The 18,896-nt window shown below is 33.0% G+C and overlaps 4 protein-coding genes across 7 annotated transcripts; 2 read left to right on the forward strand and 2 right to left on the reverse strand.

Annotated features, from left to right (window-relative positions):
- The first annotated feature begins 80 nt into the window (after positions 1–80).
- On the forward strand, positions 81–1,699 carry LOC116336976 (pentatricopeptide repeat-containing protein 2, mitochondrial-like). Its single transcript, XM_031761229.1, has 6 exons — positions 81–246; positions 317–675; positions 734–931; positions 1,003–1,293; positions 1,351–1,458; positions 1,528–1,699. Exons 1-6 carry the CDS (start codon positions 195–197, stop codon positions 1,618–1,620), a joined length of 1,101 nt encoding a protein of 366 aa, XP_031617089.1. The 5' UTR covers positions 81–194; the 3' UTR covers positions 1,621–1,699.
- LOC116336978 (proteasome inhibitor PI31 subunit-like) lies at positions 1,665–2,798 on the reverse strand. Its single transcript, XM_031761230.1, has 4 exons — positions 2,559–2,798; positions 2,319–2,462; positions 1,995–2,230; positions 1,665–1,897 (listed from the first exon to the last, which is right to left on the reverse strand). Exons 1-4 carry the CDS (start codon positions 2,688–2,690, stop codon positions 1,879–1,881), a joined length of 531 nt encoding a protein of 176 aa, XP_031617090.1. The 5' UTR covers positions 2,691–2,798; the 3' UTR covers positions 1,665–1,878.
- A 2,121-nt stretch (positions 2,799–4,919) lies between these two features.
- On the forward strand, positions 4,920–5,978 carry LOC116337229 (glucose dehydrogenase [FAD, quinone]-like). Its single transcript, XM_031761625.1, has 3 exons — positions 4,920–4,931; positions 5,005–5,614; positions 5,834–5,978. Coding segments are annotated over exons 1-3 (624 nt in total). The 3' UTR covers positions 5,836–5,978.
- A 92-nt stretch (positions 5,979–6,070) lies between these two features.
- On the reverse strand, positions 6,071–17,425 carry LOC116337088 (fibroblast growth factor receptor homolog 1-like). Of its 4 annotated transcripts, none has more exons than XM_031761400.1 (16): positions 16,744–17,425; positions 16,251–16,639; positions 11,599–11,691; positions 11,154–11,520; positions 10,794–10,973; positions 10,538–10,729; positions 10,424–10,468; positions 10,136–10,353; positions 9,913–10,072; positions 9,650–9,838; positions 9,277–9,470; positions 8,423–8,552; positions 7,567–8,330; positions 7,306–7,499; positions 7,083–7,226; positions 6,071–7,017 (listed from the first exon to the last, which is right to left on the reverse strand). In XM_031761400.1, exons 4-16 carry the CDS (start codon positions 11,296–11,298, stop codon positions 6,783–6,785), a joined length of 2,790 nt encoding a protein of 929 aa, XP_031617260.1. In that variant the 5' UTR covers positions 11,299–11,520; positions 11,599–11,691; positions 16,251–16,639; positions 16,744–17,425; the 3' UTR covers positions 6,071–6,782. The 4 variants fall into 4 exon arrangements, with proteins under 4 accessions (XP_031617260.1, XP_031617259.1, XP_031617261.1 ...); XM_031761399.1 differs by having other exon boundaries at positions 16,708–17,425; XM_031761401.1 differs by lacking the exon at positions 9,277–9,470 and adding an exon at positions 8,878–9,044 and having other exon boundaries at positions 16,251–17,425.
- Between the last annotated feature and the right edge of the window lie 1,471 nt (positions 17,426–18,896).

Here is an 18,896-nt window from a genome sequence, read left to right on the forward strand (position 1 = left end):
ATATCGTTCTCTCTTTCTGGTTTCCACCAAACGTTTTAAACGTCACACAATTCACGGTGGTGTCAAAAAATCCACTTTGACATTCAATTCGGAACAGATGTCAATATTCTGCTGAGTTTTTGGTTAAATTCACCGCAATTAGACTATTATTTTGTTGATTTGAACATATTTAACGAAAAATTCGTCGAAAAAAAATGCAGTCACTTCTACGTGGGGCCCAAATCGTATTTAAGCATAAAATTAGAGGCTAGTTCAAAATTCATCGTATAACTCGGACATAGTAATAACAAACAAGAAAATTTCTCTACATTTTCAGATGCCAGATTTATATATACCCGTACTTTGTACACAAGAGACGAGCTGGGAGTAGTTCATTTTGAAAAACTTCGTGCAGACGCCTTTAAACAATTTAAAAATCTTGAATCGGCCATAGAATACAAGGAAGGAATTATATCCAACTTTGACAACTATCAACTAGATCAACAAAGAGACAATTTGAAACATTACATTCTTTTAATCGACGGCAAAAAAGATGAATTGAATACATTAAAACGGTTTTTAATTAAATACACCGACAACTTTAATAACAATACGCACCGAGTAAAACCGTTTGTGTTTGGCACACAAATTATGCGATTATTTTATTTCTTAAATTTGCCTGATGAAGCGGTCACGGTACTTAAATGTCTATAATTCAATGCTCGCACTATTTATATGAATTTTTCGTTGTTAGTTATTCCGAGACCCGGATGTGAAGGAATGCTTTCATCAAATGGAGACGTATAAGGTGCTATTGAGTTTGTTGTATGAAAATAAGCGATATGAGGAAGTTATTGATCTGTATAAACAAATAAAACTTCGCTTGGATGCCTTCGAATTGAAGCCGAGTCAAACGGTTGATTGCTTGCTGTTTGCATCTTGTTACTTACAGGTTTTTCATCACCCTTATTGATTACACAATTTTTTTAATTCGAAATTTGATAAATACCCTCTTTTTTTTAGAATACCCCCGAACACTACGAATACACAAGAAAGGTATGGCAAAGCATAAAAGATCTGAAACCATTAAGGCGAACACAATTTCTTCTCGCTGGATTGGCCATCAAGCAAGATGATCCAAACTTTGCTTTGAGTTTAAACGTTTTTTCTTTTTACGTGACGTCAAGATTTATTCGGTTTATCGCCTTCACCAAGCTTGGTCAATTTGAAAAAGCATTTAATATATTAAATCAATCGATTGTTTCATGCAGTCGAGGAACTGACACGCAAAAACCGTGCATTGGGAAAGAAATGGTTTGTTGAAACATTGGTTGAATGGTGTGCCACAATTTTTAACTTTTTATTTTTTAGGTTGAAGATTTACGAAGATCGATAGAAAAGTCGGGGACGGAAGAACAATTAAATAAATTCAATAGAATTTATGATGACTTGAAATCATTTGACTTATTGAGTGATGAAGTGAGTTTGATTTAATCTTTTACCATGCTATATTTATCCAAATAAAATCTCTTTTTTGTTATTGCACAGACATTAGATGAACATTTATGTGCTTCTTTCCCGCCAATGCTGCCAAAAAACCAATTTAAAAAAATGCAACGGAATATAATTAAAGACAATTAAAGAAACAAGATATTATTTACAGTATAGTCAATAAAATAACAACATTCGGCTTTAACTATTTTACAATTTATTTGTTTAAAATCAGATTGCTTTTAGTTTCTTTTCCATCAGCTCTGTTTTTGTACAGAATAAATATATATTTTTTTTATTTTTTTTTATTGTATTTCACTTAATAGTGATAGTGACTAATTAACCTCATTCAGTAGAGTAATGAAAATTTGCACTGAATCAATCCTTACGAAAATCGCTCACTTCATTTTATTTAGGTGGTGAATCGCTGAAAATTATTATTATTATTTTTTAGACATAAGATATATAATGAAGTTGGTTTCTTTTTCGATTTATGGTTGTTTGATCTTTGTAATGTTCTGTACCTTTCGAAACCGGGATTACGATAAGCACCAATCCTACGTTCACGTTCACCCGAAGAAGTAGACGATCCACTGTCATTTAGGCTGACCTTTCGAAATGGTGCAATTAGCAATTCATCCAACCGTGATGATACTTGTTTATAGTTTGGAACAAGTTCCACCAAAGTAGCTCCATCAATCGACTTAACAGTTTCTTTGATAGAAAAAGCTATGGCCGTACATTGGAGAGTTTCTTCACTCTAAAGAGAAACATTTAAAAAAATGATCATCATTGTAATGATTATGCACACAAAGAAAGTTTTTCCCATTTTCTTTTGCTTTACCTACCAACAAATTTAAGATAATATTTTCATCTACAACTGTTCCGATCATAACGAAAGCCTCATCACCCAGTATGTATCGTAAAGAATATTTATCGCTATTTTCATTCCAATTTTTCGGTAAAAAAGTTGATGGTTTTTTCTCGCCTTGCTGAAGAGAAGAATTATATTGAGAATAAAATCTTAAGTAAGAAATATTTCTCATGTGGAAAATACTATAATGACAAATAAAACAATGTAAACTAACCTCAGAATTGGTTACCAAGCAACGAAATCCGACATCTGTTAACATAACATGAGTATAAACAACTATTATGTCTGTTTCGACCTTTATTTGTGGCTTAGCAATATCAAAAGATTGCTCGTAATATGCAGACATTATGTTTCGTATATTGATTTACGTGATTTCCAAATAATATTTCTTTCATGAACTGAAATGAATTGTTTGTTGCTTACACTGATGATAGTTACTTTTTTACTCACCAAGACAAAGCATTTTTGACAGTTAAATTGTCTGCAGACATCGATTGCGCGCGTAAAACTCTCAACATACCCAATGAGCCATTTTCATAAAAATATATGCATACACATGATGCATACAGTATGCATCGCAAAAACACCATATTGCAAATCCTCATTGATCTCATCTATTTTTTTATTTTCGGTATTTCTGTTATTTAAATTATTTGATTTTATTCAATGGTATATTTAAAAATATATCCCATCACAAAAGTGTACAAAATATATTTATTTTGAACCTCTGTGAAAAAATATCCGTTTTTATGTTTGGCTCTAGCTCGAGAAATTAACTAAATGAGAAATATCTCTGGTTTTTGGTATTGAATAGTTTTGTTGTATTTATTATCACTATTTTAATTCACTCAAATCAGAAAAATATCCAACAGTGATCGATTTTATATTTTCGTGCAAAAATTTGTAATTTACGTGTTACTTCATATATGAACAATTTTGAATTTGGGAAATGGGAGATGAAAATTTTCGTTCTTGGTATTGAAGCGATTTAAATTACTTTTTTCTTTTTATCATCATTATTTAAATTCATACGAATCAAAAAAGGAACAAAAATAACTCAATTTTAATAAATATCCGAAGAAACAAAATTAGTTCAAAAGTCGCTCAATATATGAGACATATTGAATTCAGAAATCTACAGATGAAAACTTTTTTTTTTGTATTTAGGTCATTTGAATAGTTTTTTTGTATTCATTGGTACTATTTGAATTTACTCAAATTATAAAACTAGCTGCTGATAGTTCAATTTTATTTTTTTTTTCGAATTATCTTTTATCAACGTATAGTGCAAAGTGCCCATCGAACAAGAATTTTTTTTATGAAAATGCGAATTTGACTAATTTTCCGTAATTTTATGATTTGAGTGAATTTTAATAATGAAAACAAGCATAAATAAAAAGGAAAAAAAATCTAGTGGATTTCCGAATTCAAAATGTCTCATACATTTTATATTCTATGGGAGCGATTTTTCTTATTAAAACTTTAAACTGATTCATTTTTGCTGCGTAAATGGTTTTGTTGTATTCATTGCCATATTTTAAAATATATCCTATCATAAAACTTCGCGACATATATTCATTTAAAAATTTTGCGAAAAAAATTTGATATCGGTTTTGCATTGGAAGAATATTGAAGCCAATAAATGTTTAAGAAATTTTGTCACATGCTAATTTTGCACGGTTCTAATGATTTGATTTTTTTCAATGACATGTTTCAAAATATATCCAATCATAAGACCGTACAAAATTCGTTTATTATTCGTTTAATATGATGCAGAATGTCCTGAATGCAAAGTGCAATGTATTTTTTCATTAAATTTGTAAAATAAACCTATTTTGTACAAAATTATGATTGAATTTTTTTCAAAATGACCCCTTGAATACAATAAAACCATTTGATTCATCAAAATATCGAAAATAAACGAAATTGTGTAAGAGAAGTCGAAATCTATATTATAGTTGATAAGTAGATGAATCCAGTATGCATACCACAATATGCATAATTTATGCACCATATTAATGCGATTGTACCATTACATTGTATGCATATTTTGTGCGAAATATAGCATTACAATGGCTCACTATAGTTTGACAACATTGAACGCATCCAACAAAATCATAATAGAAAATGCATACATCTAATCTACATTTGAATTCGATTCGTTGATTTTGTGCAGGATTTTGTAAAAAAAAATTAATCAATAACAGAAAAAAAAAAAATAATAAGTTTTATTAAATTTATTGCTGTTTACATATTTAAAAAATCTCAACCTGAAATTTCAGTTTCAACTGTTTATCAATGCTAGAAATGCTTTGAATGGATGACAATCATATTCGTATTTCTGTAAATACATTTTGTTTACTTATGCCTGAATAATATTGATGAAAATAAATAAAAACACAATTTATTAGATGTTTGTACAATTTAATTTTTACAATGTGTGTGTGTGTGTGTGTGTGTGTATGTATAGGCATGTAGAGAGAGAGAGAGGTATAGAAAGAGAGGAGCGAGGTGGTAAAAAGCCATGGCCGTACATTGGAGAGTTTCTTCACTCTAAAGAGAAACATTTAAAAAAATGATCATCATTGTATTGATTGGACATTTTTGCATATCATCATTCAATCGAATTAAAACCATCTGAACCAGAACCGCCATTGCAGCAACTTGATGATGTGTATGAATACGCTGCTCACAACACAGGTGAACTAACGTCAATTGAAGTAACACCTGCGTATGGATTTTTAAGTACAGTGAATGCAACGGATTTACCAGATATACAAGTATTCATATTTTATTATAAAAAGAATTCAACGAAATTGAAGGGCTATCTTGGAAGCTATAAAAAGAGTATTGCACAAGCATTAATTAAAGAAAATGAAAATCATGACGTTGCTTATATTGCTGTAAGTAAAGCCCACCCCAAATCGAGAGGATATGTTACGTTAGATAGTCCTTCGCCTTACGATAAACCGATCATTGTTCCCGAATATTTTACAAATGCAGAAGACGTTGAAACATCAATTCGAGGAATAAAACAGCAGATTTCGTTCACAAATACACCTGCATATCAAAAGAATGGAGCCGAATTTATACATATACCAATAGATGAATGTGATCGTTTTGATTTTCAATCGGACGACTATTTTCGGTGCTACATCAAGTATTTCGGAAGCGGCGACAATCATCCAGTCGGGACTAGCAAAATGAGACCAGATTTGGATTCAGATGCTGTTGTTTTATTAAAAATTTGCGACAAGATGATGGTGGGGTGTAAGTCTTTTTAAAAGTCTTTTCTTATAGAGTTGTGTTTTAGGTTGGAAAATGCTAGTTTTAAATCCTTTTTGATCATTTAATGAAAGCATGCACCACAAAAAACGAGATAAAGTGCGTTTCAATTTTTGTTGCAACAATATTGCAAGAACGATTTAAAACTAGCTTCCCTTGTATGCCAAGCTTAAAACTTATTAACCGCCAATAACCTTTCAATAGAATGCCATGGACTATTACTGGAAATGTAAACGCTGCGATAATTATGATTGGAGAAAAAGCAGCCGACATAATAAAGGAGGACCATGGATTCATTCAGAAAAACGATAAATGAATTTATTGCCAATTTGCGTCGTTTTCTTTTGGTGTCCGGAATAAAACAATATTCGATTTAGAAGTTGAAGGAATTTTGCTTAAATGAAATACCCGAAAATTTTTATTTAATCAATTTCAACAATGTTTTACTTTTTAAAATTGTTTATTTCATTCATAGTTGCCTTGTAAAATGTGTCCATCATTTCATAAATAAACACGATCGCAGAACTATAAAACTGAATTTGTGTGAAACCTTAAATGTCTAGCTTCTGAATCTAATGACTAATGTCCTATGACAAATTTGTTGTATAAGAAGTATCCTGTTATTATGTTATTGAATATAAAGGGGGAAATGATGCTGGACAATGCTATAAGTATTACACGTTTTGAAATCTTAATTTATTAATCTAAAATTAATCTTGAATATCAAAATCTGAAAAATAATTCTTTAACTTCATTCCATATTTATATATGTACTTCAACTTAAAAATACTGATCATTTGATTTTATTAGTGTGTAAAATTTTTTTTTAGATAAAAATGCGTAGAGGCTCGAACTTGATTTGGTTTGTTTAATTTTACTTTTTGGTATGTACATTTGAAGAAAGTATGCGATTTTGACAATCTAATGAGTCCTTGACGAAAAGCATGCATTATTTGGAGTCATTGCTTTTCTTGTCCAAATAATTTGACTTATTCTTGTTGCTTTCGATATGTTGACTATTCTTGATGTTAAATGAAAATTTACATTTTATATAACTTAGATTAATCTGTTTTGCAGATCTAATTAAAATATTGACTTTGCTGAGTTCACTTGAATTTTTCACAAAAAAAAAACGTCCCATATCTACCACCTACTAGTTGTATCGCAAAAAAGGCCGACACACCGGAGGACCACGAAAGCCATCAGTTACATCCTGATCATCTCCATCACTATTCGGGGCTGAATCGTCGATGTACGGGCCATTAATCACATTTAAATATTCTTGGTTCGAAGACGTAGTTAAAATATTATCGAGGTAAAGAACGATTTCAGTGAATGTAGGTCGCAATCTTGGCTTCCAGTTCCAGCATTGCCGCATTAATTTATATCTGAAAGAACGCAAATCACAAATCATATAGTTTTTTAAATTGAATGAAAACCATAAAACACTTACATATCAATATGACAATGTGCTGGTTTATCCATACGTATTCCTCTCTCTAGGTATTCCAATAGTTCCACCGAGGAATACAGAATATTTGGATATGGTTGTTCACCGAAGGTCATGATCTCCCAAAGCAATATTCCATATGACCACCTATATTGAAAATTGAAAAAGAGAATTGAAATTGTGGTTGTTGCTTTGATTCGGTCACGTTTCGAATTAATTTACGTACACATCACTTTGACTGTCATAGAATCTGTCTTTCAAAGATTCGGGTGCCATCCACTTGATTGGCAACCTGCCATTGCTACATTTCCTGTAGTAGTCGGTCTCTTGTACATCTCTCGCCAAACCAAAATCGGCTATCTTTACGATATTATTTTCGCAAACTAGCACATTCCGTGCGGCCAAATCACGATGTATGTACTGAAATCATCAAATAAAATATTAAAAATCAATCGCATCGTATCCATTTGAAAAGTTGAATACTTACTCGTCTTGAAGCCAAATATTCCATTCCGCGGGCGACTTGATATGCGAATGATGTTAGCTCCTTTTGTGTCAAAACATGTTGCGAATTGAGCAGATTGTAGTCAGCCATTGCAAGATTTTTCTTCAGGAAATCTTTTAAATTGCCATGCGGTGCATATTCAACGATGACATACAATGGACCCTCTTGACTGCAGCAGCCCAACAAATTGATGACGTTTATATGCTTTCCGATCATTTTCATCACTTCCATTTCACGCACCAAACCGGCTATATCGGAATCGGTATGTCCTTCTTTCACCATTTTCACGGCCACGATTTGTGTTTGTTGTGGTTTCTCCAAGCCATACGCTTCGGCTAAAACGACACGTCCAAATGCACCTTCGCCAAGTGTTGGGCCAAATTTTAAATGATTCCGTGGAAATTCCCAATTCGCGTCGAGCGGAAATTCGTATTCATTCATCAACGATGGATCGTTACAATAGACGGCTGTACGGTGTTTTTCAATTTGAATAACTGGAATTTGAAGTCCGTCCGAACCGTCAACCTCATCTTGATTTGGTTTAACGATAATCACTTTTTTCGTCCATTGATGTACCGTTTCCATGGCACGATGTTTCTCCAATTTTTCCCGTTTTAGTTTCTTAAAACCAATCAGCATGATGAAAATCGCAATGAGAAACAATGCACCCATCGATACTATTATTATGTAGCTCAGCAATGAATTTAGCTTGTGTCCAGCTATTAATCGTTTTCCATCCTCTAATTCTATAAAATCAGTTGCAAAATTAAATCATTTAATCTGGATTTTAATGCGCTCACAAAATGCCATGAAATAATAATTTAAAAAATGAACGAACCGTCAACAACATGTAAATAAGCGCTGGCCGTCGTATGACCCAAACTGTTTGCTGCAATACATGTGTACCATCCTTCGTCGGCGTGTGTGATATTATGAAGTACTAGCTCTTCCGACTTATCTTCATCAACCTAATGTCGAAAATACAACAATAAACTTATCAATTGGAACAAAGACTACATTTTTCGTCCAGATAGAACCATATTAGTGGAAACATGCAATTAATTTTAGTACAGCGAAATTTCAGTTTTTATTGTTTCAAGTCATAAATCAATTAATTCAGTTCGTATACTTCTAGATTTCTACATCCGACGTGCCCTGGCGTCGAACAAATTATAATTATTACTTTTATTAGTGTTATTGTTAAAATGCCTTGCATAACTTAATGAGAGTGTGTTAATCCAAACGATGTTAGTCTTAACGTAAATTAAACCACATAGATAGATCAACCATCACCTCGATAATAGTCGCATTTTTGCTACAATTTTGACAATCAGCGCGAATCCATTGAACGCCGACGTGAGAATGGGAAATAAATTCACATCTGAATTTGTGCGTGGTGTCAACAAGAACGGTAGCATTTTGTAGTATTTCCGATAAAATTGGTTTGTGCTTTACACGATCTAAAAGAACAAACAGAAATATTCAAGTTTCCTCCTTCCACCAGTATAATTTGCCCACTGTGAAACATATACTAAATTTTTTTATCCCAAATTCCATGTATTTTTGGCAAAAATCAATCAAATTAAGAAAATTTCCATCAAAGGTAAAGAGACCCAACAACCAGATTTAGAAATAACTAGAAAAATACCCATCACCATTGACAAATAAAAAAAAATCACATATTCGTTGTACCTCAAGACGAACTGCACTTATTGGCGAAGTAAAATTATCATCGGAATCATTTAACGCATGATATTTAGCCCACGTAATATGTGCGGCTACTTCTTTTTGGATAACTGGACATTTAAATGTAATATTTGCGTTAACAAGTGCCGTTTCATTGACGAGCTGCTCTTTTATAATGTACGGCGAACCCGGAAAACGATCTACATGCGATTTAAATTTACGCAATCAGATTTTTGAAACATGAAAATGGTATTCAATATGAATGAACGAAATAAATTGTTTAACAAATCATAATAAGAGATTGAGAAACAAAGCGGCTTCTTTGTAAAATAAACTGAAATAGAAACTTATTGGATGGAATTGTTTCGTTGTAATTTACCTTCCACAAGAAGTTTAGTTGTGTGGTCAATACATCCGTGTATGTTGCACAACTTGCAAGTGTAGTCTCCGGCATCTTTTGTTGTCAAATCTTCTAATATAATGGCCCATTTTTTATATTGAACCGTGCCCATGTGCCTCACGATTTCTTCGTTATTTTTGGTCCATGTTATGTTCGGTGTTGGATTTCCTGCGCAAGAAAATTAAAATATTGATAAAATTAACGATTCATTGCAACAAAATAACGTTGTATTATTTGCTCACCGGCTCCTATACACCGTATTCTTGCCATGTTTCCAGATGGTTTTGGTAAAAATTTCAACAGTGTGGTTTTTTTCGGAAAATATGGAGCTTCACCATTTTTTAAATCAACATCCATTTCCGAGAACTCATCATTTTCTTGGTTTTCATTGTGCAACTCCTCCTGAAAATATAAGCGATTATTTTAATATTTGGTCAATTGTGCCTAGGCTGATTTCTATCTTACCATATCAGATTCGGTTGTATCAAAACCGGTAGTAAATTGATTTTCATCGTCATTTGATTCTTTTGAATGAGTTTCATCACTGTTTGATTGTGTATTTTGTGTAAATGTCGAAACCACCGCCAATTGTCCGTTTGATTCTTTTGTAAGATTTTGTTTCATCGCTATCGAACGACTACGGATTTGACTGTAGATTTCATCAGGTTTTGACAACAATTCATCTAAAGAAAAAAATCAAAAATATATATATGGAGAGAGAGAGGAAAATGGGAGAGAATCATTTATACAAACCATTTCGGGTTGCTTCAGCTGGTACGAGGTCATGAATATCGTGATCTAAAATTAAAAGATAAATTAAATGAAACCGCTTTTAATGACTGTTTATGCATTGTTTGTGTGCATTACCTTGTACATCAAGCTGAGTAGCATGCTCAATGCATCCATGTACATTACATATTTTGCAAACATACACCCCTGTATCGCTGAGCGTTAATTCATTTAAAAAGATGGCCCATTTATTTTTCATTTTCGTTAGTTTTGCTGTATTTTTTATCTCAATTGAATCTTTGGTCCATGTTATATTCGGCGTGGGATTTCCTTTTGATAATAAACAAACTCATTAAAATTTCATTCACATTACCAAAAAAAGTTGATGGTTTACCTGCAGCCGGGCATCGAAATTTCACCGTGCCGGTGATATTTCTTCGAATATGCGTACTGAGAATGGCGGGATTCGTGAAGTACGGCAGTTCACCTTTATTTTGATATTGTGTTTGAATCACATTTCCATCGTTTTCATTATTTGTTGACCCATTTGTATAGAAATCCGTACCATTGCCATCTTTATAATCATAATTTAATGTGAAAATTATAAAAAAGAAGAAATAAGTTGAGTTGAATTAAAGTTTTTTTTTTTCATAAATGAAATGCCATTCATTAAACGCAGCAACAGCAAAGGAATATAAAATATTGTGTTTGTTTATCAGATACCTGTGTATGAAAAAATGAACACAGAACATACCTGTTGACGAGCTTATGAATTCCATGGATGTTGTTGGCATCGCATGGGATGGTTGTTGAATGCGACCAAGCTTGGCACATGATAATAAATTAAAAATTGACGATAAAACAATGACAATGGAAACATTCATATTTGCCGTTTTCATATCGTTGAATCGCTATCTCTATGCGTGTGTGTGTATATATACTTAATTGTACGTGGATCGTTCACTTAATATGATTTTTATATATTCGTTCATTCAATTTATTTATTCAAGTCATCATTCGGTGAGCCGCATTACGCAAATCATATTACAAAAAAAGAGAGAATGCGATCACACTGAAGAATTTTAAATGCGCGACTGAGGTAAGCGTGACGTGAAAAAGATCTGAATGGAAGTGAAATACAAATTCACATCAAAGTTATTTGTTCATCGGTTACCATTGATATAAACAACAATACTTACATTTGCTTGTTTTTTCCCCAGTAATTAATTAAGGCGATTCATTTACGCGCACCAACCAATCAGCTTCTTTTTCTTCCGTAATGTCAACATAATCTAAATAAAGCAAAACAAATGTAAACGGTAAAGTACTCGTATGTATTTTAAGGTATGGGGAAAACATTTTTTTGTGCTCGGCAATAAAAATTGATTTCGTTCTTTTGTGGTTCGAGGCGAAAAGTGTTTATTTGTAAATAAATCTTTCTTGTTCAACATTCTTTCTCCCTCTCTCTGTCTCTTTCCATTTCTCTCTTTTTCATTGTTTCCCAATTCGCTCGCTCGTTAAGACCAGCAAATAAGAAAATCAAGTGGTTGCAAATCTACTGTAGTAACATCAAAGTAATACGAAATGAGCGCAGATATAGCGAATTTATTTTTAGATTTTCAACCATTCTGATAAACTTGCGTTCTTCACTCTCTTCCTCGTTCTCTTTCTTCTTTGCTTTTTTTCTTCTCATACAACTGCCACATACAAGCAACAACATATAAATTATCATCAAAACCGAAACTGATTTAAAATGCCAATCTGAACTCATCGATAAACTATAGCATAGTTACTGTATGGCCTTTGATCATTTCAAACAAAATTATGAATTCTGTTCGTAGAACATTTCTTTGCTTGACATTTCAAACGGTTAACTTTCCAAAATGGTTAAGACATGAAACCGTCTCGCATCCCGAAGACTTTGGCGCGATACTTTTTACAACTCGTAATTGAAATGAACAAAATGCATACAGGAAATAACGTTTGTCATTTTAAAATGTTCAACATAACATAAGAGGAAAGTATGATGAAAAACAAATGTGGTAAACGGAAAGAATAAAATGGAAACAATAGAGTAAAACGGATCGCATATATTATGTCAATCGGATATTATATTCGATGTTGATAAATTTGTTGGTGTTGCATTTTGAATTCTAATTCATCGGTGGCATCGCACTCATTCTCAGTGTGTGTGAATAAAATGACTTCTATTTTTTTGCCGTCGATTTTGAATTTAAAAACAGAAAATTTCAACGAGAAAAAAAATGTGGTCTTAAGGGAATCTCGAACATTTTTGGATCTCAAAAAAATGGTTGAATTTAAAGAAGATTTGATAGTTGAAGACATATGCTGGCTGCTGCGATTCATTTGACTTGACTGACTGCGTGTCCGCTTCTAGCATGTCGTTTTTTTGTTATTTGAATTTTGTGTGTCGCATATTGAATCACTTGAGCACAAATATTTTCACATGTCGGGATCGAATATCGAGATTTATGGTGAACACTGTGCTGAATGCACGAGTAAGCGCACGTTTGAGTTGGTGCCGGATTAAGAAGATACTGCATCAGATGAACTGAGCTGAATTTAAAAAAAAAACTTTAACGCAGAGAGAGAGAAAGAGAGAAAAGGGAAAGGTTGAAAGAGAATGAAAAACAGACACCCGATCTCAAATCGTATGTCACACCGGAAGCGTTGTTTTGTGCTGCACCAAGAACGTTGAAAGAAAAACAAAAACATATTACGTGAAGAAAATATTTGAGCGGCACGGGAACACAGTGAAAAAGACTTGTGTCTCAAATGTGAAATAAAAAAAAGATTCAATTTTTTTTGATGATATTTTTAACAAAATCGTGAAAGGTGCATGAAATCCATTGGACTCATTTGTATTTATAGCTATCTGGCTTTCAAATGTGCATCATCGTCGATTTGAAAGAAATAATATAAATATCGAATTGTCAGACAGTCATTTGTTGTGCCAACACCGAGAGCACAAAATGGATCGTTTATCTTGTTAATTTTTCCCCAGCGTATGCGCGTCTAAGACAAACGTCTTTGACACAAAGGTCAGTGTGTCTGTGAATCGCACAAGACCGAGACTGCACAATTTTCATTAATAAATGTATTAAATAATGATTGGAATTCGAAAAATTGCCATGGCCACAAAACGATTTTATCTTAAAATTGATGATGTGATGATGTAAAGGCACTTTGCAACAATAAATTTCTTTCAATATTTTTCTTTTATTTCTCTCTCTCGCTCTCTCTCTCTCTCTCTCTCTCTCTCTCTCTCTCTAGATTCATATAATGCAAACGGCATCGTATTTGTTTCATCTGGTGCCATTCATTTCAGTTTTGTGTGCGTGTTTTTTTTCGTTGGGATTTGTTAAAAACACATTTTCTTCGCTCGCACGAATGACTTTATTCTTTTTGGCTTTTTGAATTCACTTGTTCGTATTTTCTTCGGATCGAATGCATTCCAACATCTGGTTGTGTTTGACGGCAAATTGCCTCGTCCTAATTCGTTCGGTACATTTCGAGTAAAAACATTCAACTGCGTTCCATAAACAAAGAACAAACTCATAAAATTATGCAGAAAATAGGCATATGTATACGATCTGACTAATCCATTAAAAAAATGATGTTCCTCCAGTTTTTAGTCAATGATTTTTCTCATTTTCAATGTAGTTTCTACAGCAAAATTTTCCATTGAGATTTATGCTGAGCTCTTGATTCATGCAGTTTATCCTTCCGCTTCGTTTACGCTTTGGTTCGGAACATTTTGCCCGAGAATATTTATTATTGTTTGGTTTGAGTTGCATTTTCCTTTGCTCTTTTGTTTTCCATTCAGATGAGACAAGTGCCGATTTATTTATACACTGTCTGCATGATTGCAAATGTCGACATGAAAATGAACCGGCAAGATGAAGATTGGGAAAAATGATATTATTATTTTTTCATTCAAGAAAAAACTTAAAATGGGAATGTGTTTTACTTTTCCGCACACATCGAGTGTGTAAGAGGAAAGTATTGCAATGGGTCAAAATTTACAACATCTGAAAAACATCTTTTCTGGACGTTTTCGAGGCCAGAGAACCCGAATCAAGCCATTTTGAGCATGGTTGTTGTGGGTCTGTTCCACGTTGTACGTTGTACGTTGTCCGCCGTACGCAAAATTTGTTAACACAATAACTCTCCCCCCAAAAAAGTTATTTAAAATCTGACTATACAGGATGATTGGGGGTCGCGAGGAATAGATATCATTAGATTTTGAGCGACATTGGTTGATGGAAAATAATTTCATGCATGTAGTGATGATACCTATGAAAAAGAGTCAAATTTCCGTCCAAAAGTCCGTAGCTTTAAACACTCAAAAATATGTAATGGGGGATATTTTGGCACGAGAAAACCGAATTCGAAGTTAGTTTTGTGAAACAATCAAGTTTTACCAGAGTTTCTTTGAAAAAATCACAAAAAAATGAATTTTTGTATGGGAGCCATGCCTGTATGTTACCTTAATGACGTGAAAATTTGCACAGACTATTTATTCACACAAAAAAATAACATTCCGAAAGTTTGAAGAAATTTCAATCAAAATTGGGGGTACCTCCCATACAAAATCGTAATTTTTGAGCGAAAAATCCAAAATTTTGTATGGAAGGTACTCTTAATTTTCATTAAAATTTCTCAAAACTCTTCGAATGCTATTTTTTGTGAAATAAATAACCTGCGCAAAGTTTCACGTCCTTACGATACCACACAGGCATGATTCCCATACAAAAGTCCAAATTTTATGTGACTTTTATATGAAAAGTGTTTGAAAAATTATTTTTATGGCAAAAATAACGTCAAATATATTTTTATAGTATTTTATTAGAAAATAGAATGCTTTGCGAGTACTTCTGCTATTAAATTAAAGAATATTTCGTTGCCAAAGTTGAGACATATTTTTTTGCCTCGAATTTTACGCCGCTTGAATGGCTTGAAAAATCGAACAAATGTTATTTTGAACTTGCTTAATAAAATACACATCCACCACCGTGCGGAAAAGTTACTCCCGTAAGAATTTTTATTTTTGTTTTGTTTCAACAAATACAAAGAAAAACTGAAAAAAGAAGAAGAGCCATCCAACCTCTTCTAATTTCAACGTAAATGATCGAAATTACCAAAGTTCGATAAAATTTGTTCGGAATTCGCTGAAATTCTTCAGCATCAATTCGGAAAATTTGAAAAACAATTTAAAAATAAATGAGTGTGAATTTTGGCATTAAGTTACTTGAACGAAGTGTATGTATAGAATGTATGATGCGCGCATACAAGACATGCTGATTTTAGCCGTTTGTTTGTTTTTTCTCTTCGGTTGCTGTTTGATGTGCGATATGCGATGCCAATTTAAATTTAGAATTGTTTTAAACGTACAAACATCGTCGATACAGCTGCTTTTTCCGTTTAGTAGTTTCCGACGAATAAACGCAGAGTGAAATGAAAAGTGATTGAACTTATTTGCGTTCTACTGTCAAAAAAATATATATGAAATATTCGTTTTGTGAAATAAGTAGCAGTCGCAATAGCAAACAGCATTAACAAAACACAGCCATGAAATCGATTCTATTTAATTCGTTGTTGCGTTACATCGTGACTAAAGTTCAGAACATTTTGGCCAGTTAAGCTGAGCGTCTAGGAAGTTGTTCGATTTTGTGAAAAAGAGAGAGAAAATCACTTGTGCAACGAATGTGGCCACAAATCGTATTCATTGTGTCGCGTTTATACTCAAAAAGCTGGCTTCTTACACATATAATCATCTTAAATCGTGAATGACACAAAATACTTAAACAAAATACCATATTTTACTTACTGGTCGGTTTAAATCAATTGTCTTCAATGTAGTTAAATGCGTGTCTTTTTTTTCCACTTTTTGTCTCTCTTTCTATCTCGTTTGCATTTGAAAGATCCAATTGTAGGATTTGATTAACTTATATTTTGATCACTGTGCACACATAACGATACACTGATGCCTCCGTTTCTTCTACTCTCCCGTGCTCTCTGTCGCTCTCTCGTTTTGTCGTTCACAATTTTATTTAATCACCGTTTAAAATGTAAATGCATGACAATCGTGCCAGCACTTTATCGTATTGGAATCCACACAGAAAAATCTCGGCCTAAATGCGACTCAATATGGACACAGTTATTTTCACAGATTCACATTAAATTACATGATTTGTTTCACTTTGTATGACTGCCAAACTGAAAAGAAACACGAACCATATACACAAATACAATATGAATGAATACGGAGCACTGTCTTTACATACACATTTCATGAAAACACACAATGAATTTTATGCTACCATTTGAAATGATTTTCTTTCATAGTAACAGAGACGACTTTTTGTTTGATCGCTGGATTCAATTTACTAACGAAAATTCCACAAGTTTTTCTAATACATTGATTTGGTTTTTCTCTTCAGCCAAGCCGTTTTCTACGTCAAAAAAACACTTCACTCCATTCGTTGATTAAGATGTTCCAAATTCTAATTGTTGCAATGATTTTGTTTTATTGTCACATACACTGAAATGCACTGCCACAATTTATTGGATGTTTTTTTTTTGAAGGGGAGCGCGAATGTAGCTGAGATCACTTCTATTTCATAAACAAACCGATTTAGAATTTAAAAACATTTCACAATGATTTATTTTTTTAATAATTTTGATGCCTTTTTTCCATTAACCTTTCACTGTTTGTTTATATTTTTAATTTTTGTTCGATAAAAGCACGCGTAAATCAATTTCAACACATTAGCATTCACTGCGATTTGGATGAAGTCATGTTTTTTCTTCACAATTTATTTTTTGGTGATGATCGCAACTTTCCAATTGAAAAATTGTTCTTCAATACAGAGTCGTTTTATTTTTTTTAGTTCAATTCACTTTGTAATTTTTTTTCACTATATTTACGAACATTCAACGGTCGAAAAAATCTGCGTTTACAACTTTTCCTCGAACTGGCGAAAAAAAGAGAGTTTCGTGTTAACTAACATGCATTCGGATAAATACTAAAATAAGTTTGTATGTACTGAGTAAGCAGTGCCTGTGGCTTGCCGTTTATATCAATGAAACGTATACATCGCAAAGAATAAGACAAACACATTTTGGAGACAGAAGCATACCCACACAAATACACATATAATCCAATAATGCGCATGTCAAGCATACAAAAAACTGTGTGTATCGGTCGTCTTTCGAGTCGATGTAATGCGTTCGCGCGTACTACCTAGAGAGGATCACACATGTTTGTACGCAAATGGCATAGAATCAGAGAAACGAAAGAAAGAATGAAAACACATTAAAGGAGCCCAAACAACTTATACAAATATACTCGAAGCAATTGCACAAGAAAACAGAACACAAACGCTGCACTTGGTTGCACATATTGTTTTTGTATCTTCTGTTTTTAAATATATGTGTTTGTTTCATAAATCGAATCATTTTAAATTATTGGTTTTTGGAAAAAATATTTTCAGATTATGGACAATGGATTTGTTACAGTTCATCTTACCGTTAGATGGATTGAAATTCGTTCTGCAAAATGTATTTAACTCGCAATAATAATTTATTCTGTATGAGAGATGAATTTTTATTAGCGAATAAGAGAAACTACGCATGAAAAGTCTGTACATTGTTATTATCTCCGAAGCATTTGCAGAACAGCAATGTGAGTTTGCGCACAACGCGCACTTTATTACGTTTCAAATGACTGATTATGACTTTCTTGTGAATGCATCCATGAGCATCGCTGTCTTCGTCGTAGTCTTCATCGTCGTTGCCGTCATTGGCGGCGGCACTCACTGTGAGGAACAGAATAATGTGATGTTTATATATTCAAATATATACGTATATTAACTATGAAGACTTTAAACCGAACTGAAATGCATCTACAATGACAATGGATTGCGCACAAGTAACTTACGCCCCAGAAACTGTCTGTCTGCTGCCTTTTTATTTAATGGTAAAGAGAGACTAGTTTATGATCGAGTCGCACAAATAAATATTAAAACAACCATTTTACTAATCATTGACTCTAGTTGATATTGGTTTTGTTTAAAAAACAAAAACGATAAAAGTTGCATCAAGCGTTCGTGTTCTATGTTTATCATGTGTTGCATACTGTGTGGTTCTTTCGTCGCTGCACTTTTATTTTGAATATGTACAGAGTACTGCATTGATTTTTATTTTGACAACTGAAATTATTTGATCAGCTATTGTTCTGCATTTCGTTCGCAGTTGTAGTGCAACGAACGAATGAAAAAAAAACTGCTACACACATGGTTGAAACATTTTGTTTTTTGCTCACCGCATGCTGTGTGTGTCGATCGAGAATGTAAATTAACATATTCTTCATTGCAAACGAAATGTTGAGACGGTTCAGCCATGAACTTTTTCGTATTTTTTTTGTTTGTGATTATTCTCAAATAGGCATACGTTGTCTGCATGAATCAAGTGT

Source organism: Contarinia nasturtii, unplaced genomic scaffold (assembly GCF_009176525.2).
Source record: "Contarinia nasturtii isolate CC-2019 unplaced genomic scaffold, AAFC_CNas_1.1 Cnas_scaffold_220, whole genome shotgun sequence".
Taxonomy (NCBI): Eukaryota; Metazoa; Arthropoda; class Insecta; order Diptera; family Cecidomyiidae; genus Contarinia; species Contarinia nasturtii.

Bases quoted from the DNA above. Each gene is read 5' to 3' on its own strand.
- LOC116336976 (XM_031761229.1), top strand. From the start codon at position 195: ATGCAGTCACTTCTACGTGGGGCCCAAATCGTATTTAAGCATAAAATT. The intron at 247-316 runs GCTAGTTCAAAA...CTACATTTTCAG, and splicing joins ATTTAAGCATAAAATTAGAG to ATGCCAGATTTATATATACC. The intron at 676-733 runs GTACTTAAATGT...TTTCGTTGTTAG, and splicing joins TGCCTGATGAAGCGGTCACG to TTATTCCGAGACCCGGATGT.
- LOC116336978 (XM_031761230.1), bottom strand. From the start codon at position 2,690: ATGTCTGCATATTACGAGCAATCTTTTGATATTGCTAAGCCACAAATA. The intron at 2,463-2,558 runs GTTAGTTTACAT...TCTTCTCTTCAG, and splicing joins GCTTGGTAACCAATTCTGAG to CAAGGCGAGAAAAAACCATC. The intron at 2,231-2,318 runs GTAGGTAAAGCA...GTTTCTCTTTAG, and splicing joins ATATTATCTTAAATTTGTTG to AGTGAAGAAACTCTCCAATG.
- LOC116337088 (XM_031761400.1), bottom strand. From the start codon at position 11,298: ATGAAAACGGCAAATATGAATGTTTCCATTGTCATTGTTTTATCGTCA. The intron at 9,471-9,649 runs GTAAATTACAAC...AATCGCATGTAG, and splicing joins AACTAAACTTCTTGTGGAAG to ATCGTTTTCCGGGTTCGCCG. The intron at 8,553-9,276 runs GTACAACGAATA...TTTCGACATTAG, and splicing joins TAAGTGCAGTTCGTCTTGAG to GTTGATGAAGATAAGTCGGA.